Below are 26,655 nucleotides of genomic sequence, written 5' to 3'. Positions count from 1 at the left end.
TCCACTAGAAAGCTGCAGGACAGGCTGGGTGTCTTCTCACATTTGTTCTGTTGGGCTGCTCCATCACAGTTTTCAGAATCTTTAATACGTGCATGGCACTTGGCTCTACCTGGGTTCACAGTCTGCACCTCAGTTCTCTTGGGCAGAAATGAAGAGAAAGGAGCAGTACTTCATTAGATTGGCACAGAGTCAAAAGAGATTGTTACAAAGTTGAAAGAACCAAGATAAAGGTACTAAGAGTCAGAAAAGCACTCTGCATTCAGTCTTTTGGTTTGGTTTTGTATCTGTACTGAGTTTGGGTACTGTCCTCTAGCTTCTTTGCTCAAGGCTAGCATTCTCCTACTCAATCCACAGCTCTACTTCTGGCTTTTGGTGGTAAATTGGAGATCAGTGTCTATGGACTTTCCTACATCAACTGGCTTCAATCTCATCTGCCCATTTCAGCCTCCTGAGTGGCTAGGAATACAGGAGTGAACCACTAGTGCTGTGCTCTAGAGTTTTTATTTCTCACACAATCTCCTGTAGGAGAGTGACTTGTGAAGTATTTGGAGAAGGGAAGTGCTGTTGTGGATGAAGGAAAAAGTAACCCAATGACATGTTCATTTCAGTAGTATAACCTGTCATACTGATGGCCTACCCACTGGTTTGCTGGTCCTGGTTGTGTAGAATAGTCATTAGGTTGAAAGCAGCAACTGACAGATGCTAATTGTGAACTGTGGCAATACCCCCACCTGTTATTTACTTTTCAGTGAATGTGTTTTTCTCTAGTCATACTGGTCTTTTGGAATGGTGAAGTTAGGATAATATGTAGCCCAGAACTGTACAGCCTTTCCCTGAGAGAATGTGTAAATCAGTTGGTAGAGCATTTACCTACTATCCACAAGGCCCTAGATTTGATTGCCTGCACCAGAAATACATAAACAAATAAAAGATATATTCCAAATTAAAAGTAATGAGCTTGCATGGCCAATAAAGACTTTAGATAAAGTGATCTCCTGTCTAGAATTTTGAGGTTCCCTATTATTGGAAAAATAACTCCAGGGTGGATTGCATCAGAAGTTGGAAGCTGTTTGACTTTTTCAATCCCAGAATCACTTTCTGATCATGTGGAGCACTTACAGTATAGCTTTTATTTTTAAAACGGTAGTGTTTTAAAACAGTACTATTAGGATACTGTAGAGGCATAATATAGAACTTTGAAAGTTTTAAAATAAGTGTATATAGATTTCTTGATTATAGCCATTCTAACTAGGGTGAGTTGGAATCTCAATATTGTTTTGATTTGCATTTCTTTTGTGGATAGAGAAGTTGAGCTTTTCTTCATATGTCTATTAGTCATTCCTATTTCCTCTTCAGAGAAGTCTCTCTTTAAGTCTTGAGCCCACTTATTAATTGGGGAATTGTTTTTCTGAGGATTTATTGTTGGGGGATATAATTTTTTGAGTTCTCAGTATATTTTAGATATGTGACCCTTGTCGGTTGTATGGCTAGTGAAGATCTTCTCCCAATCTGTGGGCTTTCTATTGATCTTGCTAACTGCATCCTTTGCCATGCAGAAGCTCTGCAGCTTTATGCAATCCCATTTGCCCAACATTTTTGATTTTGTTGTGTTTCTGGGTCTCTATTAAGAAAATTTCAACCTGTGCCAAGGAGCCCCAGAGTTTCTCCTATTCCTTCCTGTAATGTGTTCAGGGTGTCTTCTTTCACTTTGAAGTCTTTGATCCATTTGGTTTCTGGTACAGGGTGATATATAACAATCTAGCTATACTTTTCTACAGATGTTTAACCCATTTTGCCAGCACCACTTACTGAAGAGACTGTCTTTCTTCCATTCTATTTTTTTTAGCTCCCTTTGATCAAAGGTTAGGTTGCTGTAGGTCTGTGGATTCATTTCTGGGTCTTCAGTTCTATTCCATTGGTCCTCAGGTCTGTTCTTGTGCCAATACCAAGCTGTTTTGATAACTATAGCTTTGTAGAAGAGTTTGAAATTTGCTATTGATATTCCTCTAGTACTGTTCTTTCTGAAAAGGTTTTTTTTTGCTGTTTGGGGTCTTTTATTGTTCCATATGGGTATTTGGGTTGCTTCTTCTATTTAATTGAAGATTGAGGTTGGGATATTGATGGATATCACATTGAATTTGTAGATAGACTTTGGCAGTATTGCCATTTTCACTATGTTAATCCTCCCAACCTGGGATCATAGGAGGTTTTTCAAGTTCCTTAGTTCTGCTTTAATTTCCTTTTTCAGGTTTTAAAGTTTTCATCATAGAGGCATTTCACTTTTTAGTTAAGTTAACTCCTAGGTATTTTATTTTATGCCCAGTTATTACAGAAGTAGTTGCTTTTCTCGTTTCAGCCATGCTCTTCTCATTATTGGCATACAGAAGAGCCATTAATTTCTGAGGGTTAATTTTATACCCTGCTACTTTGCCAAAGTTTCAGATCAGCTTGAGTCATTTGGGTGTGGAGTCCATGGGGTCCTTTAAATACAAGATCATGTCATCTGCAAAGAGGGAGAGTTTTATTTCATTTTTTCCTATTTGGATCCCCTTTATGTCTGCATCTTGTGTTATTGCTGTAGCTAGGCATTCTAATACTAAATTGAAGAGAAGCAGAGAGAGTTGACATCCCTGTCTTGTTCCTAAGTTTAGAGGAAATGGCTTTAGCTTTTCACCATTAAGTATAATGCTGGCTGTAGGTTTGTCACATACAGCCTTTATTATATTGAGGAATGTCCCAGGGATTCATAGTTTTTCCAGAGCTTTCATGATAAAGGGGTGTTGGATCTTGTCAAATGATTTTTTGCATCTATTGAGATCATCATGTGGTTCTTATCCTTGCTCTTGTTGATGTGATGAGTTATCTTAATTGCTTTGCATATATTGAATCAGTTTTACATCCCTGAAATGAATCCTGTTTGATCATGGTATATGCTTTTTTGATGAGTTATTGAAGTCGACTGGCCAAAATTTTGTTGGGAAATGTTACATTGATGTTTGTCAAAGAAATGAGTCTACAGAACACTAAAGCTACCAGCATGACCATGTTTATTGAAGCATTATTTACCATAGCTAAGATATGGAACCAACCCAGATGCCCCTCAGTAGATGAATGGATCAAGAAAATGTGGTATATATACACAATGGAATTCTATGCCTCCATCAGAAAGAATGACATTGCCCCATTTGTTAGAAAATGGAAAGACTTGGAAAAAATTATATTAAGTGAAGTAAGCCAGGTGTAAAGAAACATAGTTCCCATGGTGTACCTTATTTGCAATAACTATTACATCTGAGTCAAGCAGAAAAGGTCAGATAAGTTGATGCTAGGGAAATGACCCCTAAAATGTGTATTCAAATGATTTTTTTCTTTCATGAGATTGTCTCTAACACATTTATAAGATTATTTCTTTGTTGCTTTGTATGTCCCTCCCCCATGGTATAACCCCTGCTTTCAGTTTATTTGATGTTGGTATAATTTGTTTAGAGGAAGGGAAAAAACAAATCTTTTAAATAGGGATACAGGTGGACCCATAGCATCAATGAAATGTACAAGTTGTTATGTTGAAAACGAATTTTACAACTTTGGTGGGGGGGGGAGGATTGGGTGAGGGGGCAGGGCGGGGAGGGGGGGAGGATGGGAAGGGATGGGAAGGAGAAACAAAGGAGGAGGCTACAATGCTTGATAAGAAATGTACTCATTATCTTGCCCATGTAATTGTAAACCCTCTGTACAGTATTTTCACAATAAAAAAAAGAAATGGGTCTACAATTCTCTTTCTTTAATGAGTCCTTGCCTGGTTTTGGGATGAGGGTTATGATGGCTTCATAGAAAGAATCTGGCAGTGAACTTTCTCTTTCAATTGCATTGAAGAGTTGGAAGAGTATTGGTGTGAGTTCTGCTTTGAAGTTCTTGTAGAATTCAGGTATAAATCCACCTAGTCCTGGGCTTTTCTTGGATGGGAGGTCTCTTATTGCTGTTTCTATTTTGATGCTTGATATGGGTCTGTTAAGTTGGTTGAGATCATCTTGGTTTAGTTTGCGCATGTCGATATTTACTGGAAATTTGTCTATTTCTTCCAGATTTTCAAACTTATTATCATAAAGGTTTGAGAAGTATTCCCTTATAATGTTCTGAATATTGGTTGTGTTTGTGGTGATGTTTCTATTCTTATCTTTGAGTTTGTTTATTTGGGTATGTTCTCTTCTTTTTCTGATAAGATTTGCTAAGGGTTTGTCAATTTTGTTAAATTTTCTGAAGAACCAACTCTTTGTTTTGTTGATTCTATGGTTTTTGTGTACAACTGTATATTATTATATATCATCCCCCCCAAGAATTTCTGATTCGTGCCCCTTGGTAAGCTTTTCCTCCTACCCATGCTTTCCCTGGCAATAATCTATGTTCTGTCAATATATATTAGCTTATGTTTTCCAAAGTTTGATATGAATGAGATCAAACTATATTGATTATGTTTTGTCTCTGTCTAACTGGCTGTCTAGCTGTCTGGCTGTCTTGCGTTCTCTCCACCCTCTGACTCCCTCCCCCCACCCTCATCTTGCTTCTTTAATATAACACAGTTATTTTGCAAGCTGTCCATATTTATGCTTTCCTTTTTTTAATATTATTTTTTTTAATTTGAGAACATACTGTACAGAGGGGCTACAATTACATGGGCAGGATAATGCATACATTTCTTACCATATGCTTTCCTTTTTATTGTTGAATTTGTTTATCCATAAATTGTTTATCTATTTATGCATTTAGAACACTGGTATTTCCCCAGTGTTTTGTCTATTACATACAAAGCTACTATAAACATTTCTATGTAAATCTTTGTATAGACCCATACACAAACATTTTTAAGTGATTATATTGTTTTACATGTAGGGAGCCAAGGCTTTTCCCCTAAGCATTGCCAGAAACGTCATATCACTTTATCCTCAGTGTCCACCAGGTCTCTGCTACACTGTGATAATGAGAAAAAGCTGTCAGAAACTAGGATGTCCTCAGCTGGTGACTGGAGACTCCTAGAATGAGAGTGCTTGAATTCTTTCACCTTATTTCTCTTGCAAGATCTTTTCTTTCACTTTTTTTTCCCACTCACATGACAAACTTAAATCTTGACATCCAATTTAGGACAAGAACTTAAGTGAGTAGCTACTTGGAGTTAAGGGCTCATAGTGCCTGAAAGAACAGGAAAAATGTTTAAATTCCACATGCAAGGGCAGAGGTTGGAAATTACCAGCTCTGGCATTTTTTTTTTTTTTTGCCTCTTTCTTTCTCTCACCTTATCCAAGTGTAAGTAGTCACCTCTGTTTTTCTCTAAGTAGGTGTGCTGGGCTCCCAATATCACGTGTTAACTGGGTAGGGGATTTCTTAGTAAAAAACAATTGCCTCTTATTTTTCCACTTGAAATATGCTTGGAGTCATTTACTTCATTTCCTTCCTTCATAGAATTCTGCTTTCCCTAAACTTTTTGTGAGATCAGTAAGCTATAGTGAAATTCATGGGAAGTAATAATCAATTACTATTTTTAGATGAAAATGTACTTCTTGGAGTTCTTGGTCTGTTTGGTCCTTGGGATCCTGCACTCCCATGGGAGCAGAGGGAAGGTGTCATCTGTGAATCCTGAAGCACACATGACTGTGGTAAGTTTTTCTAAGTGATGTGGTTTTAAAATGCAGGAATGACAAATGTTTTTCCTTTATTATAGTTATATAGGTGTATGCAGCTACAACTGGGATCTCGTTATAGCTCATTATGTTTTTCACTTTCTCTGAATCTTAGAATCTGGACTGTGTCATGTGTAAGGAATGAGCGTCATGAGATTGTTGAAAAACTGCACTTTTTTAATTGTGAAAATACATAGGGAGGGGTTATAATTACATGGGCAAGATAGTGACTACATTTCTTATCAAGCATTGTTGCCTCCTCCTTTGTTTGCCCAATTTTTATTAATCAATTTAGCTTTTCAGTCTCACATAATTTGTTTAAAAACAATAAGAATGTGTGTCACAACTCTTTTAGGGCATTATTACTAAGCATTGGTTTTAAAATACACTGAAAAAAGATCATAAGTAAGAATGTCTAGACAATTCTACTACCACCATAAGAAGCAGTCTTTCTTCCATTCTGTAGTTTTGGTTCCCTTATCAAATATTGGGGACAGTAGGTGTGGGCATATATTTCTTCTATTTCGTTGGCCCTTGGACCTATTCTTGTGCCCATACCAAGCTATTTTTATTACTATGGTTTCATAATATAGTCTCAAGTGTGGTACCGATATTCCTCCAAAATTTGGAGGACTTGTTTTTGCCATGTGTTAGTCCACGTGAATTTTTGGATTGCTTTCTGTATATCATTGAAGAATGATTATGGGATTTTGATGGGTATTGCATTGAATTTGTAAATAGCTTTGGTCAGTGTTGCTATTTTCACAATGTTAATCTTTCCAGTTCAGGAAACACAGGAGGGTTTTCCTTTTCCTTTAACCTACTTGAATGTCTATTTTAGATTATTTAAGTTTTCATAATAGAGGTCCTTCACATCTTGGTTAGTTCCTAGGTATTTTATTTTACTTTTTGAGGTTGTTACAAATGGAGTTTCTTTCCTGATTTCAGTCTCAATATTCTCATAGAGAAGATTGGCATAGAGAAAAGCTACTGATTTTTGTGGTCTTTTTATACCCTGCTACTTTGTCAAAGTTTGTGATCAGCTCAGATGCCCCTCAATGGAGAAGTGAGCTAGAAAATGTGGTGTGTATACACTCACAATGAAGTTCTATGCTTCCATCAGGAGAGTGATATTTCATCATTTGTAAGAAAATGGAAAGGCTTGGAAAAGGATTACATTAGACAAAGTAAGCCAGACACAACCAAACATAGGCTATATGGATTCCCTCATTGTAATAATTAGAATGTACATATGAATCTACAGGTAAACACAATGGAGGGTAAAAGACAAAAAATTACACTTGAATATGAAAAATTAAACATGACTCTAAAAATTCACACATTGAGACCAAAAGATTATATTCTTCAGAGAAGACCAAAATAGTCAATATCTATGTGCGTATGAGCATATAATGATGTTTGTTGAAATTAACTCCAAGAAATGGAAACAAGATTTTTCATATTTTTTTCTTGTCATCGATTTTTATTTCTGTAATTGTATATAAGTTTATCTGTTTGGGGGAGTGCAAGGGGTAGCACAGAAGTGGTGGGAGAAAGAGTGAACAAATGCAGCAATGATACTCACTAGACACTGTGTTGGAAATCAACTACACAACTATGGGAGAGAGGGATTAGGAGGGAAAATGAAGAAAATGAGGGAAAAGGTGACACAGTTCAAAAAGAAATGTACTCATTACCTATTTATATAACTCCTCTGTACATCATTTTTATGGTACAAACAAAAAAGAATATCTAGAAATCATGTTTCATCACATAATGAATGTATCTAAAATAAGTTAAACTAAATAAACAAATACACTTTTTAATTAATTAAAACATTTCAAAATCATTGCTCTTAAGTAAATAATCAAATTTTGAAAATATATTTACGTCTAAAATATCAGAAAAATAGAGATTATTACATCAAACAATGACTCTAAGCCAGATGATGTAGCAACTCAACCTCAGAATCAGCTTAGAGGTTTGGAAATATTAATAGTCTGGTGTTGGGATCTTAAGGTTAAGTGTTTGTGTGTGTGTGTGTGTGTGTGTGTGTGTGTGTGTGTGTGTGTGTGTGTATACTTTTCTCTAAGTGCACCTAGACATTCTAGTGTAATTATTTTTAGTCTATATTGAAAATGAATTGATTTTTATTTCTGTCTTATTTTTTGGATAGAACCTTGAAAACCACAGCAGTATTAGCTCATACATTTACAGAGGAAAGAAGTGTTTATTTTTGTCTGGTAGCCAGGATTGAATGGAAGCCCAAATCCAAATGCTAGAGCAATAGTGGATACAATTGTTACAGAACAGAATGAGGAACACATAGTTTAATGGTATACCTATAAGTATGGAGGATTTAGTTTTTTGATGGATTGTTGGCCACATTGAAGAGACAAATCATCAGTAACAGTCGATTTCCTGAATGCAAGCTGGAGAATGTTATTATGTGCTGTTTTCTCCGTTGTCTGCTCATGTGGGAAATTGGACCAGATTTTGGCCATGTGTGATGCCTTTTCTCTTCCCAGACGCAAATGATAAGTTACTGGGGATACCCTGCTGAAGAGCATTTCGTGGAGACAAAGGATGGATATATTCTGTGCATTCACAGAATCCCTCATGGGAAGAAGAAGCATTCTTACCAAGGTATGGTGTTTCCTGTGGTAAGAGAGAAGAGTTCTTCAAGTAGGTTCATCAAGTTCCACACAAATGGCTCACAGCTGGAGCTGGGAATTTCATTAGCTATGTTGTGAGAATGCACTCCTTTCAGGCCTCTTCCCCTCATCAGCAAAGCAATTAAAAGGCAAGGTTCCTGGCTTGTGTGTATATCGCACAAGGTGCCTTGTCTGGAATATGAAAGAAAGCATAAGTCTTGAGATGCTCCCAGGTCCTGGAAGAAGCTTAAGGGGACACCAGTGCAGACCTATAGCTGCCACTGACTCCTATGTGTTCTCCCCACTGCGAGTCTTCTACCACTTCTATGACTGTAACAAAGATCGATTGAACACAATAACCTGAAAGTTTTTTGTTTTTATTTGTTATCATTTATTTATTTATTTGTTATTATTCTGTGTGCTACAGGTTATTGGTCATGTTCTTTCTTTATGGGGGAGGGGTGATGGGGAATGAGGAAGTGTATACTGGGTCATCAGAATGGGGAACATAGATTAAAAGTACCTACTCTAAGTTCTGTCTTCCATAGCATCTTCTTTCTATGTAGGACTCCCCTGGTAGAGAATCTTGATATGTATTTAATACCTGTTTGAGCCAACCTCGGCGGGACTTTTCATGAAATGTATGATGCCATTCAGTTCTCTGGAGGAATTGTGATTTTCCTAAGAATTAAGCTTTTAGTTTTCACTGTCCACAGCAAAGGATCTTCATTGTCCTTCCTATGTGTCATTCAAGAGCAATGTTGTCAGTGCTTTTACTTTAGCTAATGGAAAGCCAATAGAAGAAAAGAATGCATAAAGTCCTTTGCACTGAGCAAGGAACTTCTTTTCTCATGCAGACCATTTTCTCTCCTGACCTGCTATAAATATCACCACTACCTCCCCTTGACCTGAACTGGATACTACCAAGTCATTTTTTCCTTCTTCTATCTCCTCCTCCTCTTCCTCATTCCTATTTCAGTCTTCCTCTTCCTCCTCCTCTCCCTCCTCCTCTTCTTCCTCTCCCTCCTCCTCCTCCTGTTAAAAATCTCCTCTGCAGTGCTGATAATTTAACCCAAGGTCTTCCACATTCTAGGCAAGCACCAGACTACTATGCTTCATCCCTGACTATGCAGAATCACTTTTCACACTCCTCTTCAAACAGCTGTTAGGATCTCTCTGGGCCACCCATGTTGTATCCCTCTGTTAATCCCTTTCTCATGGTCTCTCATTAATCTTTCTTTTTCCCCTGACATTTAAAAAATGTTATTTTAAGGGGAGGTTGTACAGAGGGATTACAGTTATGTAAGTCAGGTGATGAGTGTAGTTCTTTTTCAAAAGTGTTACCCCTTCCCTCCTTTTCTTCCATTTTCTCCCTCCTGTCCCCTTTCCTACTAGTGATATATACTATTTTCAAAATAGTGTCTCGTGAGTATCACTGATGTATTTGTTCATCCTTTGTTTCTACAATTTTTCTGGACACCTGAAATAGTGCTTGTGTGACTTCCTTTTTGGAGGTTTCCCTTATGTGAACATTTACTCTGCTCATTGCTTACTTTTCTCTTTTGTGAGTCATAGGGCTTGAGCTCAGGGCCTGGGCATTGCCCCTGTGCTCTTTTGCTCAAGGCTTATACTATACCACTTTGAGCTATAGCTCCAATTCTGGCCTTTGAGTGGTTAATTGGAGTAAAGAGGGTAAGGGGATCTTTCTGCCTGAGCTGGATCTGAACTGCAATCTTCAGATCACAGCCTCCTGAATAGCTAGGATTATAGGGGTGAGCCACCAGTGCCCAGTATGCTTATGGTTTTTGTTTTGTTTTGTTTTATTCCCCCCCCCCCCATTATGGGGGCTGAACTCAGGGTCTGAGTGCTCTTACTCTCTTGCTCAGGCTCAACTCACTTGTTCATGGCTTTACTACTTGAGCCACAAATCCAGTTTGGCTGGTAAAGCTTCTTGAACTTTTACTCTAAAACAACACTTTTATTTGCCCAAAGAGCTAGATAACCAAAGTCAAAGAGATAAACAGGTCATGGGGTAATCTATCTGGTCAGTCTGACAAAAGATTTGTTGTTCCTGGAGTTTGTGAATATAGCCTTATGTAAGAAGTATTGAACAAAGTAATCTCATGATGGTTATATTATGCATTTTAGTTAGCTAAAATGGAAATTCTGATTGTGACTGCCTTAAAAATAAAATACATGGAATGAAAACAACAATAAGGTAGATTTAATTATCACCTATGAAGAAAAATATCCCCATCCTGACTGCATTGCAAATGATCAGACAGTGCCTTGGTGAGTGCATATGGTATGTGTCGCAGATGTATCTCTCTGTGTAGGTGATTAGATAATATTTTTCCCTTTGATTTGTTCCTCCTTATCTATGGAAGATACATTCTTTTTTATTGTAAGGATGATGAGCAAGAGGTAACAGTTACATAAGTAAGGTGATGAATATATTTCTTGTTTTCCTCATTTTCTTCCTATTTCCCCTGTGGGAGATATATTCTAAGATATCCCTCCCTGCCAGTGCATGCTAAACTCTGTGTGTACTGAACTCTACATTCACCATATTTCCTCCAAATACATGTAGACATAATAAAGTTTAATTTAAAAATTAGGCACAGTAAAGAAAATTTACAGAATAACTAATAAAATGGAACAGTATACATTGCCAGCACTGCTACTCCTTTGCTTCAATGTTACAGTGAAGAAGAATGGAATCATATATGCACAAGTGCTATGGTACCGAATAGTAGGTCTGCATTTCCCCAGCTACTAAGTCATTAGTGGGAGGGTAGCATATACAGTGTGGATATTCCAGACAAGGGCTGATTCATGTCATGGGTACGTAGAACAGGATAGATTTGAGTTTCATCATGCCACTTAGAATGGTGCATAATTTGAGTCTTATAAATCATTTTATTTCTGTAATTTTCAATTCAATATTTTTTGGACTGTGGCTGACTGCTGGTAGCTGAAACTGCAGGAAGTGATAGCTTGGAATGGAGGGAAAGCTGCTGTGTGTCATTTACTCATCATTTTTTGTCATGTGTGCACCTTGGGCCAGGCTTATCAGGTGCTGTGAGCAATGCAGTGACTGAGACCAGCCAGGATGCTGCTTTCTGTTGCCTAACAATGGCCTTGACAGTTGTCAGTAGTGGGGAGAGTAGCATTTATGTTTCCTTCCTACCCCATGAGGTTGAACACGTTTTGTGACCATTCTTGGGTTTGTTTCCTTTCTTGTATGACGAATGAAATGTATGGACAGTGACTAACCTTACACATCCTTCTGACCATTCCTTATAGTGTTGTAATTCAGCCAGTGGGTGATACACACACTGGGAGATATAAGAACTCTACCTCCTGTTTTATAGATGAAAAAACCAAGATTCATAATGTCAATCCCCTTTTTTTCCAGGCTATGGGATTGCAGAGATGTCTCTTATAAAGGCTGGAAAGTGTGTGGTTCATATGGGCTTTGGTTGTACAGGTTCCTGGGGTACTTGCTTTGGAGCTAAGCCACTCCTTATTTTCTCCAGGGAGATTCAGACATTCCTACCAGGAATGAAGCTTCCTACCAAGGTTATTTGTTTGGAGTTGTTGAGATGTCAATGTGTTCTACAAAATTCATATGTTACAAACTGAGTCTCCAATGATTAATGCCCATGATAGACGGAATATTTTGATGAACTATAGGTCTGACCATTTTCTTCTGGATATTTTTTATGTGCTTGTTTTTTTTTTCTCCACACCCATAAGATGTTCCACAAGTTGGCCTTCTTGATATTTGGGTTTCTCAACCTAAGCCTTTACTTGGAAGCAATCAATCTGTCTTTTTTATACACTTACTGATTTCTGGTATGTTTTATATTTGCAGCACAAAACCGATTAAGACATAAGCATTTCAACCTGTTTTTTAAGGAAAACTTTGTAAAACAGAATTAGCCTATCAAGCTTCCTTCAGTAGCCTCCTACTTTGGATAAACAGAAGTTTATCTTTGAGAAGGAGCCCCTGGGGGAGAAGTTACCTCAGCAACGTGTTCAATGTTAACCATACACATGCTTCTCTGGGTCAGTGCAGATGGATGGGCTTGTTCAGAAGATATGTGGGAGTGTGTCAAAATACAAGGGCTTCTGGAGGTCCATGGCCAGGAATGAGTGTTTTATAAGCACTTCAATGGATTTCCACATGGAGTTTGTTTGGGGGAATGCTGTTTGGCTTGCTAAGAAATAGCTAGAGGCAGAACAAATAGTTGTATGCAAAGCCCTTTCTTCTTTTACTGTAGTTTTTAGTGAATTTTTCCTCAGAGAATTGATTAAAAGCAGAGATTCACCAGGTACCAAGTGCATGCTTGCAGTTGTTGAACTCGGCAGGCTGAAGGCTCACTGGCCTTCCTCTCAGGACACTGAGGGGGATGGGACTCTTATCATTATTATCAACCGGATGATATAATTATAATCTTTTTGTAATGATTGCTTTTTCTTCTGGAGCTGAAGGAGAATCCTCATTGAAGACAGAGACCCTGTTCATAGATGCTGTGTCTACCACAGTGCCACTGTAACTTTTCATGGGAAATGTAGTCTTTTTAATGTAGCATTAAAGTGAGACTTCAAAGGCAAAGCATCACTTTAATCAGTGCCAGGTTTAGACTCTGCTTTTGAGTCTTTCTCCAACAGGAAGGACACATGTTGGCCCTGCAAGTGCAGAGGATTAAATTTACTTTTGGTTAGGAAATCCTTGGAGTCATTCTGGAATCTTTACTTTAGACTCCCCCTCATTTTAGTTTTGTGAGGGAATCTGCACCCTTCACTTCCCAGCTCTTGGACATGTCATTCATGTTAGCTATCTTGTATCAGAGCAACCCCATTGAAAAACAATTTATTAATTTCCAACATACACTTGTTTTCCATATTTGTGAAGTTTTCATTTGTATAGTCAGCCAACCACAGATTGAAAATAATTTTTAAAAGTTCCATCTGTATTGGGTGCCTGTGACTCACACCTGTAATCCTAGCTACACAGGAGGCTGAGATCTGTGAATTGCTGTATGGAGCCAGCCTGGGAAGGAAAGACTACAAGAGTTTTATTTCCAATTTAAAAAGAAAGCAGACTGGAAGCATGGCTCAAGTAGAGGAGTGCCATCAGTAAGTAAAAAAGCCAAGTGAAAACTGGAGGCCTGGACCTCGAGCCCTAGAATTTACACACACACACACACACACACACACACACACGAGTTGTTATTATTCTCTGAGTAATACAGTATAATTAACATTTACAAAGTGTACATTTGCAAAATATTTACATTGCACATTAGTCATAACTTATGGTAGGAGTAGATTTTGGTTTGGTGCCTGCTGCAGATTTCATCTAGGAGAGAGGGTGAAGTGAGAATGTCAGTAGATCAAGGCACAGTTCTGTGGCCATAAGATAAGGCTATCTGGCCATGTGGGCCTCACATGAGTACCTTTTGTTTTTATTACTTATTAGGATGGGTAAGATAGGAGTAGAGGCCGGGCGCTGGTGGCTCACGCCTGTAATCCTAGCTACTCAGGAGGCTGAGATCTGAGGATTGCGGTTCAAAGCCAGCCCGGGCAGGAGAGACCGTGAGACTCCTATCTCCAATAAACCACCAGAAAACCGGAAGTGGTGCTGTAGCTCAAGTGGTAGAGCGCTTGCCTTGAGCTGAAGAGCCAAGGGACAGCGCCCAGGCCCAGAGTTCAAGTCCCACGACCGACAAAAAAAAAAAAAAAAAAGATAGGAGTAGAGGAGGAAGACTCTCTGGTTTCTTCCTGCAAAAGGGGGATATTGGCAGTGGTGGGGTAATGGATTAAAGGCAGGTCTAGTTAGGTAGTCCTGGTCCAGGAGCTGAGAAATCTGCTGGTAATGAAGCCATTTGAGAAGAAAATTGTGTACGTTATCTGTAGCTATCTGTAGAAATAGCTCCACTCATTTTGTGACAAGTTTAGTAATGTATGGGCCAAACATCATTATCAGTAGGGTCTCCAAAATTGATACCAGCCAAGAGAGCCAGCTAAAGAGAAAGCACAGCAGTCCCTGTACCTGGCTGTTAATTCTCTGAGTCAGGAAGTGGTATCATTTAGCCCCTTTGCTATCTCTAGGACTGTGCTAATCTCATTTACACAAAGGCAGCATTCTTCTTGTAAGAAGACACTGATTCTGCTCTTTGTTGATCTAAGTAAATTCAGTCCCAACAGTTTTGAAATAACCTGGCAGTGAGGGAGTTTTTAACTGGAGGTCAGTTATTGAGGCAAACATGTTATCCAATGATGTTTGAAAGAGCTTGATTATTTATTTGAGAGGTAGTAATGTCTCCTTTCCTCTGCTTAGTCCACTTGCAACTCTAATTGCAGCCAGGAGAGGAAGGAACTTGATCTTGTGGCCAAGCATGAAATGAGGGCCTCCAAGCATACTACAAACACTTGATCATCTGAGAAGACTGTGTTAGAAGCAAACTGAAGTCCCATCACTCATCCAATAGGCACGTGCAAGATATATCAGAGAAACAAGAGACCAAAAGGGTGAAGGTAAATGTAGGTAAAGGTAGACATCTGATTCAGTGTTTGTAAACTGTCTTAAGATGAGTAGGTTCTTTTTGAACAAAAGCAATACAGTGTCTAACATTTTCATGAACGTATAGGAACTACAAATGAAGGACAGGCAATACTGAAAATTCCTGTCTTGTTGGGAAGGAATGAGCATCTGTTAGCCATCCTCAGGAGCCATTTTTCTTAACCTCTTGACTTTAGTTATTTTTGAAGAGCAAGCACACAAGACTCCCTTTGGAATCTGACAACATCCCCTCTTTCTGAGTAGTTTTTTCACCTTTCTTAGTATGGCCTCTCATCCTTAGAATGAACTTTGTTTCTGGAGGTTTATTTTTATTTTAATTTTTATTTTTTCTCATTACTGGGAAAGATGTCTTGGTTAGTTTTTATGGCTGGTAAGATCTATGTCTGTGAGTTTTGATTCCACGGTGGTGGGGATGACTAAAAGATCAGGTGGGACTCTAGTAAGATACAAAAGTGGCTACAGAAATAAGCAATAGAGAAATCATGCCAATTTGACAAGTTGATCTTGCCTAGTTGAAAATGTTCCAGAGGACTATTAAATCTGCAATGACAAAAGACTTAAGAGTTGTCATGGTGAAAATTCAAAATATTAACTGATTCAAGAATCTAGTCATTTTTTTAATAAGTTTTTTATTGTGAAAATACTGTACAGAGGGGTTGCAGTTACATGAGCAAGGTAATGAGTACATTTATTTTTTTTGGTCTGGTCGTGGGGCCTTAACTCTGGGCCTGGGCACTGTCCCTCATCTCTTCAGCTCAAGGCTAGCACTCTACCACTTGAGCCACAATGCTACTTCTGGCTTTTTTCTTTTTTACTTATGTGGTGCTGAGGAATCGAATCCAAGGCCTCAGGCATGCAAGGCAAGCACTCTACCACTGAGCCACCTTCCCAGCCCATGAATACATTTCTTATTAATCATAGTTGCCTCCTGCTTTGTTTTCCCCTACCATCCCTTCCCTCCCACCTCCACAACTACATGTCCCCTCCCCCTCCCCAGCCCAAACTGTAAAGTTCATTTTTCCCTTTTTGGGGGCGGGGGAGGGGTCCGGTTGTGGGGCCTGAACTCTGGGCCTGGGCACTCTCTCTCAGCTCTTCAGCTCAAGGCTAGCGCTCTACCACTTGAGCCACAGCACCACTTCCGGCTTTTTTTTCTTTTTGTTTATGTGGTGCTGAGGAATTGAACCCAGGGCCTCAGGCATGCAAGGCAAGCGCTCTACCACTGAGCCACTTTCCCAGCCCGTGTAAAGTTCATTTTTCAACATAGTGTCTTGTACACTTAATTGTTACAATGAATCAACCTGTATCCCTATTTAAACATTTTGTTTTTTCCCTACCCCTATTCAAATTATACCAATATCAAATACAGTGGAAACAGGTAGGGGGAGGAAGAACATACAAAGCAACAAAAAATCAAATGGTACCTTATAAATATGTTAGAAACAATAGCAAAAAAAGAATAAAACATTTGTGTCCCTATCTTGGGGTTCATTTCACTTAACATCATCTTATCTGGTCATATGTACATAGCTTTTGACCTTTTCTACTTGTCCCAGACATATACTAGTTATTGCAAATAAGGGAAACCATGGGACCTATGTTTCTTTGCACCTGCTTACTTCACTTAATATGGCACGATGTCATTCTTTCTGATGGAGGCATAGAATTCCATTGTGTATATATACCACATTTTCTTGATCCATTCATCTACTGAGGGGCATCTGAGTTGGTTCCATATCTTTTTTTTTTAATTTAAATTTTATTTTATTTTATTTGAGAACATACTGTACAGAGGGGTTACAATTACATTGGCAGGATAATGCATACATTTCTTACCAAGCATTGCAGCCTCCTCCTTTGTTTACCCTTCACCTCCCTTCCCAGCCTCCCCCCTCCCCCCCACCCAATCATACCCCCCTCCTCCCCCCCACACCGACATTGTAAAGCTTGCTTTGACATGACATTTTGTAATTCTCCTTGTTGCAACAGGTCCACCTGAATCCTTAAATGACTTTTTTGTCCCCATCTCCTCCACATGTTATACTGACATCAAATAAAGTGAAAGCGAGGGTTACACTGTGGGGGAGGGACATACAAAGCAACAAAGAAATAATCTTATAAATGCGTTAGAAACACATGCATGAAAGAAACGAAAACATTAAAATACATATTTAAGGGTTCGTTTTCCTAACATCACATTATCTGACCTTTTCCGCTTGACTCATACCTATACTAGATATTGCAAATAAGGGAAACCATGGGACCTATGTTTCTTTGGGCCTGGCTTACTTCACTTAATATAATTTTTTCCAAGCCTTTCCATTTCCTAACAAATGGGGAAATGTCATTCTTTCTGATGGAGGCATAGAATTCCATTGTGTATATATACCACATTTTCTTGATCCATTCATCTACTGAGGGGCTTCTGGGTTGGTTCCATATCTTAGCTATGGTAAATAATGCTGCAATAAACATAGTTGTGCTGGTAGCTTTAGTGTGGTCTTGTTTGTGATCATTTGGGTAAATGCCCAAAAGTGGGATTGCTGAGTCATAGGGGAGCTCTATGTGGAGTCTTTTCAGGAACCTCCATACTGCTTTCCAAAGTGGTTGAATAAGTTTACACTCCCACCAACAATGCAGTAAGGTTCTCTTCTGTCCACATCCCCTCCAGCATATGTTGTTATTAGAGTTCTTGATTATAGCCATTCTAACGGGGGTGAGGTGGAATCTCAATGTTGTTTTGATTTGCATTTCTTCTATGACTAGAGAGGTTGAGCATTTCTTCATGTGTCTATTGGCCATTCTTATTTCCTCTTCAGAAAAGTCTCTCTTTAAGTCTTTAGGGTTACAGACTTATTTATCAGACAGTTGTTTCTTTGAGGATTTGTTGTTGGGGATTTAATTTTTTGAGTTCCAAGTATATTTTAGATATGAGACTCTTGTCTGTTATATGGCTAGTGAAGATCTCTTAATCTGTGGGTTTTCTATTGATCTTGCTAGCTATCTTCTTTGCAATGCAGAAGCTCTGCATCTTCATGCAATCCCATTTGTCCAAACTTTCTTTGATTTGTTGTGTTTCTGGGTCTCTATTGAGAAAATTTCGGCCTGTGCCAAGGAGATCTAGGGTTTCTTCTATTCCTTCCTGTAATGTTTTCAGGATCTCTGCTTTGACTCTGAGGTCTTTGAACCTTTTGGAATTGATTCTGGTGCACGGTGATATATAAGGATCTAGCTTTACTTTTCTATAGGTGTTTAACCCATTTTGCCAGCACCATTTGCTGGAGAGGCTGTCTTTCTTCCATTCTATTTTTTTAGCTCCCTTATCAAAGATTAGGTGGCTATAGGTCTGTGGGCTCATTTCTAGGTTTTGAATTCTATTCCATTGGTCCTGAGGTCTGTTCTTGTGCCTGTACCAAGCTGTTTTGATTAGTATGGTTTTGTAGTAGAGTTTGAAATTTGCTATTGATATTCCTCCAGTACTGTTCTTTCTGTTAAGGACTGTTTTTGCTATTCGGGATCTTTTATTGTTCCATATGCATTTTTTTAGATTGCCTTTCCTTGAAGAATGAAGTTGGAATATTGGTAAGTATCTCACTGAATTTGTAGATAGCCTTGGGAAGGGTTGCCATTTTCATGATGTTGATTCTTCCAATCCAGGAGAATGGGAGGTTTTTCCACTTTGTAAGTTCTGCTTTGATTTCCTTTTTTAGGCTTTTAAAGTTTTCATTGTACAGATCCTTCACTTCTTAAGTTAATTTCTAGGTATATTATTTTTTGTGGGGCTATTACAAAAGGAGTTGCTTTCCTGATTTCAGTCGCACTCTTCTCATTGTTGCCATACAGAAAATCCATTGAATTTTGAGGGTTAATTTTATACCCCACTACTTTGCCAAAGTTTCAAAACAGCTTGAGTACTTTGGGAGTGGAGTCCATGGGATTCTTTAAATACAAGATCAGTCATCTGTAAAGATGAATTTTGCTTCATATTTCCCTATTTGGATCTCTTTTATGTTTGCATCTTGTCTTATTGCTGTAGCTAGGCATTCTAATACTAAATTGAAGAGAAGTGGAGAGAGTGGACATCTTTGTCTCATTCCTAAGTTTAGAGGAAATGGCTTTAGTTTTTCACCATTAAGTATAATGCTGCCTGTAGGTTTGTTTCACACAGCCTTTATTATATTGAGGAATGTTCTGTAGATTCCTACTTTTTCCAGAGCTTTCACCATAAAGGGGGTGTTGGATCTTGTCAAATGGTTTTTCTGCATCTATTGAGATAACCATGTGACTCTTATCCTTGCTCTTGTTGATGTGATGAGTTGTATTAATTCATTTGCATATATTGAACCAGTTTTGCATACCTAAAATGAATACTGTTTGATTGTGGTGTATGATTTTTTGGATGAATTGTTGAAGTTGATTGGCCAAAATTTTGTTGAGAAGTTTTACATTGATGTTCGTCAAAGAAATGGGTCTACAGTTTTGTTTCTTTGATGAGTCCCTGACTGGTTTTGGGATGAGGGTTATGATGGCTTCATAGAAATAGTTTGGTAGTGAACTTTCTCTTTCAATTTCATTGAAGATTTGGAAGAGTATTGATGTGAGCTCTGACTTGAAGGCCTTGTAGAATTCTGCTGTAAATCCATCAGGTCCTGGGCTTTTCTTAGATAGGAGGTCTCTTATTGCTGTTTCTATTTTGATGCTTGATATGGGTCTGTTAAGTTGGTTGAGATCATCTTGGTTTATTTGGGGCATGCCAATATTTGCTGGAATTTGTCTATTTCTTCCAGATCCTCAAATTTATTAGCATAAATGTTTGAGGAGTATTCCCTTATAATGTTCTGAATCTTGGTTGTTTCTGTGGTGATGTTTCTATTCTCATCTCTGAGTTTATTTATTTGGGTGTGTTCTCTTCTTTTTCTGATAAAATTTGCTAAGTGTCAATTTTGTTAATTTTTCTGAAGAGCCAACTCTTTTTTTATTGATTCTTTCTGTGGTTTTTTTGGATGTTAATTCGTTCAATTCTGATTTAATTTTAATAATTTCTTTCTGTCTACTGGATTGGGGCTTAGCTTGCTACTCTTTTTCAAGGAGGTTCAGATGTCTCATTAAATTGTTGGTTTCAGATCTCTCCAATTTGTTGATGTAGGAGCTCAGAGCTATACACTTGCTTCTGAGTACTGCCTTTGCTGTGTCATAGAGGAGATGATACTTTGTATGTTCATTTTTGTTGAATATCATGAACATTTGAATTTCCTTTCTAATCTCTTCCATGAACCATTGGTGATTCACCAGTGTATTGTTCAGCCTCCATGTGGTACAGGAATTTCTTTGGTGGCTTTTGGTGTTGAGTTCCAGTGGCATAATTTCAATGTTTCTGAATTTGGACAAGTTTGCTTTGTGACCTAAGATGTGGTCTATTTTGGAAAATGTTCCATGTGCTGCTGAGAAAAACATGTATTCTGATGTTGCTGGGTGAAATATTTGGTAGATGTCTGTTAAACCTAGTTGATCTATGCAGTTGTTTAGATCTACAGTTTCTCTGTTGAGTTTTTGCCGAGTTGATCTATCTTGTGGGGATAATGGTGTGTTAAAGTCCCCAACAATTAATGTCTTTGGATCTATGTGAGATTTGAAAGAAAGTGGTGTTTCTTGGATAAATTTGGGTGTTCTGTTGTTTGGTGAATAGATATTTAGAATTGTAATATCCTCCTGAAGGAGAGATCCCTTAATTAGTATGTAGCTACCTTCTTTATCTCTTCTTACTTATTTTAATTTGAAGTCTATTTTATCTGATATTAGGATTGCAACTCCTATCTGTTTATAGATAGGGCCATTTGCTTGGTATGTTTTGTTCCAGCCTTTCACTTTCAAAATGTGTTTGTTTTTATGGGCAAGGTGTGACTCTTAAAGGCAACAGATAGAATGATCATGATTTTTAATCCAACTAGGCAGTCTATGTTGCTTAATTGGAGTATTAAGTCCACTAATATGAGAGTTAAGACTGAGAGGTGTTTGGTAGTTCCTGCCATCTTATCTACTTTCTTGGAGGCTGTGATAACTGGGTTCTTCCTATAGTTCTTGGATTCTCAGTTTGGGTGTGGCTTCTTGCTCTTTATTGTGCTCTTGTTGGTTTTCTATGTTTAAGGCATCTTTAAGTATCTTTTGTAGGGATGGTTTGGTGGAGATATATTGTTTTGGTTTTTCTTTGCTATGGAAGGTTTTTATTTGTCCTTCGGTTATGAAGGAGAGTTTAGCTGGTACAGTATTCTTGGTTGATAGTTGTTTGTCTTTAGGGTGTGGCATATATCATTCCAGACTCTTCTTGCTTTGTTTCTGCTGATAAATCTGAGGTGATTCTAATTGGTTTCCCTTTATAGGTGATTGATCTTTTCTCCTTGACAGCTTTAAGGATCCTTTCCTTGGTCTGAATTGATCCTGTGCAGATTATAATGTGACAGTGGGATATCCTATTCTGGTCTGGTCTATTTGGGGTTCTAAAAGTTTCTTATATCTGAATAGGCCTATCTTTTTGCATGTTTGGGAAGTTCTCTGCTAGGATCCTATTAAATAAATTTCCTAGACCATTAACTTCTGTCTCTAGGTGCTCCACTACACTCATTATCCTCAGATTAAGCCTTTCTGATGGTGTCTTCCAAATGTTGAATAGATCTATCGTATTTCTGGGACTTGTCTTGGATAGTTGTATGTTCTTTCTCTATAATAGCTAGGCTGTCTTCAATTCCTGAGATTCGACCTTCTGCATGGTCTAACCTACTGTCAAGACTTTCTGCTTTGTTTTTTATTTCCTTTCCTTCTAATTGGTCAGCTTTGATGGCTTCAACTTCTTTGTTGGAACTTTGTTTTAGATCTTGTATGAACTTGTTTACTTCCTTAATTTGCTGTTCAGTATGTATTCTCAAATCACTTAGTTGATTGTTTATGGTTTCCTTGGACTCCCTTTCCTTCTGATGGGCTCCATTCAGCATTCCCTTTGTGTTCTCCCTGGATTCCTTCAGCTCAATCTAGTTATTTCTGTTTCATATAGTATTTTATGTAATAAACTAAGAATGACAGCATTATAGTTGTCATTAAATCTTTTATTTATTACCATGGACTCAAGCCTATTTGGTATGGTATCATTAATGTATAGGGCACCTACTTAATGTTGTAATGTCTTTTTAACTTTGTTTTGTTGTGCCAAGGTCGCAGGACCCCCGCAAGAAGACCTCCGAGAGTCAGACTCTACAGCTGTTTTATTTAAATGGGCTGCAGCTTGGGTTTCATCCTACACTCTGACACAGTGGAGCCCAGGAGGAGAGCCCCCGATCTAAGAATTTGCAGGTCTTATATAGGCACACAATCAACCAGGTGTTTTGATTACCACCATGTGTTGCTTTGCTAGACAGAAACAAGCAACAAGTGGTCACTGCCTCAAACTTTAGCCTTTCATTCCTCCCCTTGATTTATGGTCCTGAGCCACAATCTTGTGGCTCTGGCCCAAAACTAAACTCTAACAGTTCTTGATCTTGAATGGGTATACCAATAACACTCAGTCCATTTTTCTTTTCTTGAGGCATATGCGGAGTGGTTGGGTAGGATGCTTGGAGACTTCCCATGTTTCCCCATGGTCATCCAGGGCAAAGGGGTCAGCCAGTCTGGTGTGGGAGTAGTGGATCCAAGCAGCAATACAATCCACCTTAATGGCAGTAGGTGTAACCAGTAGCACCATGTAAGGTCCCTTCCACCGTGGTTCCAGAGATCTCAAGTTGTGCCTTCGAATAAACACCCAGTCCCCTGGTTTAAACAAATGGGGGTAGGAATAGAAGCAGAATCATATAATGCTCTAAGCTGGGGCCACATACTCTTATGCACCAGCTGTAAATATCAAGCTTACACAGAAATTCAGTATCATCCAAATCAGCAAGCAATTCAGTCTGAAGGCTAGGGATAATGGGTGGTCAAAAGTAGTAAAGCCAAGCCGATAGGGTGAATTTCTTATTCTAAACAAGGCAAAAGGAAGGAGCGATACCCAGTCTGCGCCAGTCTCCAAGGCCAATTTAGTTAAGGTCTCTTTTAGAGTCTGATTCATTTTTTCTACCTGCCCTGACCTCTGGGGTCTATAAGGTCATTGCAATTTCCAATCTGTCCCCAGTGCCATGGCTATTCCTTGACTTACTTTTGAAATGAAGACCGGTCCATTGTTCGACCCGATGGTGGATGGGAAGCCATACCTGGGTAGGATTTCTTCCAGGATCTTCTTAGCCAGGATATTCATGGTCTCATGTTTTGTTGGGTAGGCTTCAACCCATCCTGAAAAAGTGTCTACAAAACTAGCAAATATTTATATCCAAATTTTCCAATTTTAATTTCTGTGAAGTCTATTTCCCAATACTCACCTGGCCTATCTCCACGGAGGTGAGCTCCCTTTGTAACCGGTTATTGGGGGCATTGGTGAGCAGATAGGCTTTACAATTTTTAACAATGTCCTCAATGAGTTGATTTCCTTGCCTAATTTTTACTTCTGAGTGTCGGAGCAAGTCCTGCATTCTTCAGGTTCCCATGTGAGAGACCCAATGGATTCTCATAAGAATCCCCTTGCCCAATCTTTGTGGCAAGATAAGTTTCCCCTCACCTGTTTTCCACCAGTCTTTATTTTCTTCTCTGCCCAGGGGTTTATAGGCCATGAGAATTTTCTTTATCCACTCCAAGTCTTCTTGGGAGTACTGAGGCTCAGGAGGCAAAGCTCGTGGCCCTGGGTCTACTAGAGTCAGTACTTCCTTCCACTCTGGGCTGGAGGGCCGCCTCCTTAGCTGCCTGATCGGCCAAGTTATTTCTTTTGGTTATAGAATCAGTTCCCTTTTGATGGTCAGGGTAGTGCATAATGGCAATATTTGCTGGTTCCCATATGGCCCAGATGAGGCTTAAAATTTCTCATTTGTTTTTAATAGTCTTTCCATCAGCTGTCAGCAGCCCCCTCTCTAGGTAAATGGCTCCATGGACATGCACAGTGGCAAAAGCATACCGACTGTCCATGTAAATGTTTAGTCTCTTTCCTTTTCCCATCTGTAGGGCTTTTGTGAGTGCCACTAGTTCTGCTCTTTGTGCAGACGTTCCCTGGGGGAGTACTTCTGCCCACACTATCTCAGTGTCTGTGGTGACTGCGCGCCCGCGTACCTTTTTCCATCTCGAATGAAACTGCTGCCGTCTGTGAACCAGGTGTGCTCAGCATGCGATAGTGGTGAGTCCAACAAGTCTGGTCTCTTTTCTTTGGCCCAGTCTCTCTTTTCACACTCAATTTCACGTTCTCTGTCCTTCCTTTCCTCTGTCTCTCTCTTATTGTAAACCTTTTCCGCCACGGCTACTAGATCCCTAATAGACTTTTCACCAAGTCTGTCTAGAGCCTGCAACTTTCGCTTTATGTCTGGTGCAGCTTGATTTATATAGGCAAACATAATCATCTGAGCCGACTCCTGGGTCTCAAGATCATACGGGGTATATTGACTAAAAGCTTCCATGAGCTGCTCAAGATATGCTGCCAGACTTTCACTTCCTCCCTGTCTCATGTCATAAACATTGGCCATATTACTAGGTCGGCGAGCCACTGCCTTGAGACCTGCCAACAGAGCCCAGCGGTAGACAAGGAGTCTCTCCTTACCTTCAACCGTATTGTAGTACCATGTTGGGCAGATCTCAGGAAAATAGGCAGGGATCAGGGCAGGATCCGTGATGGGCATGCCTGTGGGGCCAGGGATATGTTTCCAGGCTGCCTCTCGGCTATGGTCTCTCTTCGGTGGTAAAAAGGACCTGTAAAAGCTGACTATAATCATCCCAAGTGGGCTGATGAGTAAAGAGAATAGTTTCAAGCAAACGAATTAAATCCTGGGGTTTCTCAGAAAAGGGGGCACCAGTTGTATAGATCACTGGTAGAAAATGGCCAATATTGGAGTTGCTGTTGACTATTCACATCCACACGACCAATGGCGATTAAAGGAAAAATAGCTGCATTAGATGGGTGGTTGATCCCATGGCGGCAGAGAGTGACTGGCCCCTCAGAAACTTTAAGGGCAGGTGCTGAGGGTTCTATAGCTCCCTCCTCCTCTTGATCATTCTCAGGTTCTGCAAAAGGAACCTAGGAAGGGGAGTATGGGGGAGGAGACATTTCTTCTTCCACGTTATCTCCCTGAAAAACCAGAAGGTACCTTTTCTTTTCCTCTTTCTCAGTTTCTTTTTGTAAGTCGAGGGGGCTAGATGGAGTGGTGCCCATGGTTTCCAGTCCCATCAGTCATTCAGTCCAAAAAACAATAAACAGTACAAACAAGACACATGCAGGCCTGACAGTTATGAAAAAAAAAGCTTACGAAGTGGAGATCTCCCGAATTGGTCTGCTGACTCCTGTAATGGGACACCCACTCACCACAGCAGAAGGAGCAGACCCACAGTGGGCAAGTTGGGCCTCGGTTAGGAGGCCCTCTTGGTCAGTTCTGGCTCAACATCAAACTGACCGCCGCCCCACAATTCACACGGGCGAGGTTCCAAGGACCCCCCCACCCCACATGGCAGGGTTCCAGGGACCCCCACTCCACACGGCAGGGTTACCCCCAACCCCACAAGAGGATCTGGGATGTCTCCCAGTTCCTCCAGGGTTGTTGTGCAAGTGCGTCTGCTTCGACAACCCTTTATGAATCGGAGCAGCCGTCCTCACAAGTAAAACAAAAGTAAAACAGACAAACAACAAAACAAGACAAATTAACAAAGACAGCGCTGTTTGACCTTTGGAGTCTGAGGTCTTGGGGGTCTTTGGGGGGTATCCCGGACGAGCCCCCACTAATATGTTATGCCAAGGTCACAGGACCCCGTGAGAAGACCACCGAGAGTCAGACTTTACAGCTGTTTTATTTAAACGGGCTGCAGCTCGGGCCTTGTACTACACTCCGACACATCAGAGCTGAGGAGGAGAGCCCTGAGCTAAGTATTCGCAGGTCTTATATACGCACACAATCAACCAGGTGTTTTGATTACCACCATGTGTTGCTTTGCTAGACAGAAACAAGCAACAAGTGGTCATTGTCTCAAACTTTAACCTTTCAGTATCTGCGGCAGTTATATACTTGAGGAACAGAAATACTAGACAGCAACAATTAACATTACCGTTTTTCATATTTAGTCAGTTGAATGGTACCATTTAAAGCTTCTTGACATGAACAGTGAAGTGAACTCTCCTTAGTTACTACTGAGGTTGTGTTATCCTTGGTTTATTTGTGTATGTGTGTTTGTATAGATTTTGGTGAGCTTAATAATAAAAAAGTGGTTATTTTGAGAGAAAGAATGAAGAACTCACTTTACTTCAGTGCCTTAATCTTAATTTGAAAAAAAAATTTAGATAAGCTTTGAAATGATAGCTAACCTAATCACATACATATGTCTAAACCTTTTTTACCTTCTGTATAAATTCTTCTTTTATTCTGTTTTGGTACTGGTGGTAACTCCCAAGACATTTCACTTGCTAGACAAATGCTTTGCCACTGAGCTAAATCCAGACCCTTTTGTATGCATTCTTTAAATCAAGACATATTTATAGTTCCAGATAGGGAAAAGCAGTCTTGTAGGTCTAAGTGAGGACCTGATTTACAAAAAGAATAAGGTATCACCTGGTGCTCAACACTGAAGGAAGATAGGGGCAATACCTAGAAGAAATTTTAAGGAAAGCTGCATGTAGTTGAGTTACCCCAAGAAAATATTT

At 39.4% G+C, this 26,655-nt stretch overlaps 1 protein-coding gene across 1 annotated transcript in view; it reads left to right on the top strand.

Annotated features, from left to right (window-relative positions):
* Positions 1–5,537: 5,537 nt before the first annotated feature.
* LOC138825784 (lysosomal acid lipase/cholesteryl ester hydrolase-like) overlaps positions 5,538–26,655 on the top strand; it is a 37,190-nt gene continuing 16,072 nt past the window's right edge. The window contains exons 1-2 of the mRNA XM_070020447.1: positions 5,538–5,648; positions 8,201–8,318. Coding sequence (XP_069876548.1) covers positions 5,538–5,648; positions 8,201–8,318 — 229 coding nt within the window. The remainder of the gene's footprint in view (positions 5,649–8,200; positions 8,319–26,655) is intronic.

Source organism: Dipodomys merriami, unplaced genomic scaffold, assembly GCF_024711535.1.
Source record: "Dipodomys merriami isolate MVZ:Mamm:240054 unplaced genomic scaffold, mDipMer1.0.p SCAF_14, whole genome shotgun sequence".
Taxonomy (NCBI): Eukaryota; Metazoa; Chordata; class Mammalia; order Rodentia; family Heteromyidae; genus Dipodomys; species Dipodomys merriami.
Note: the sequence above shows the minus strand (reverse complement) of the source record. Positions and strands in the feature narration are given on the sequence as shown.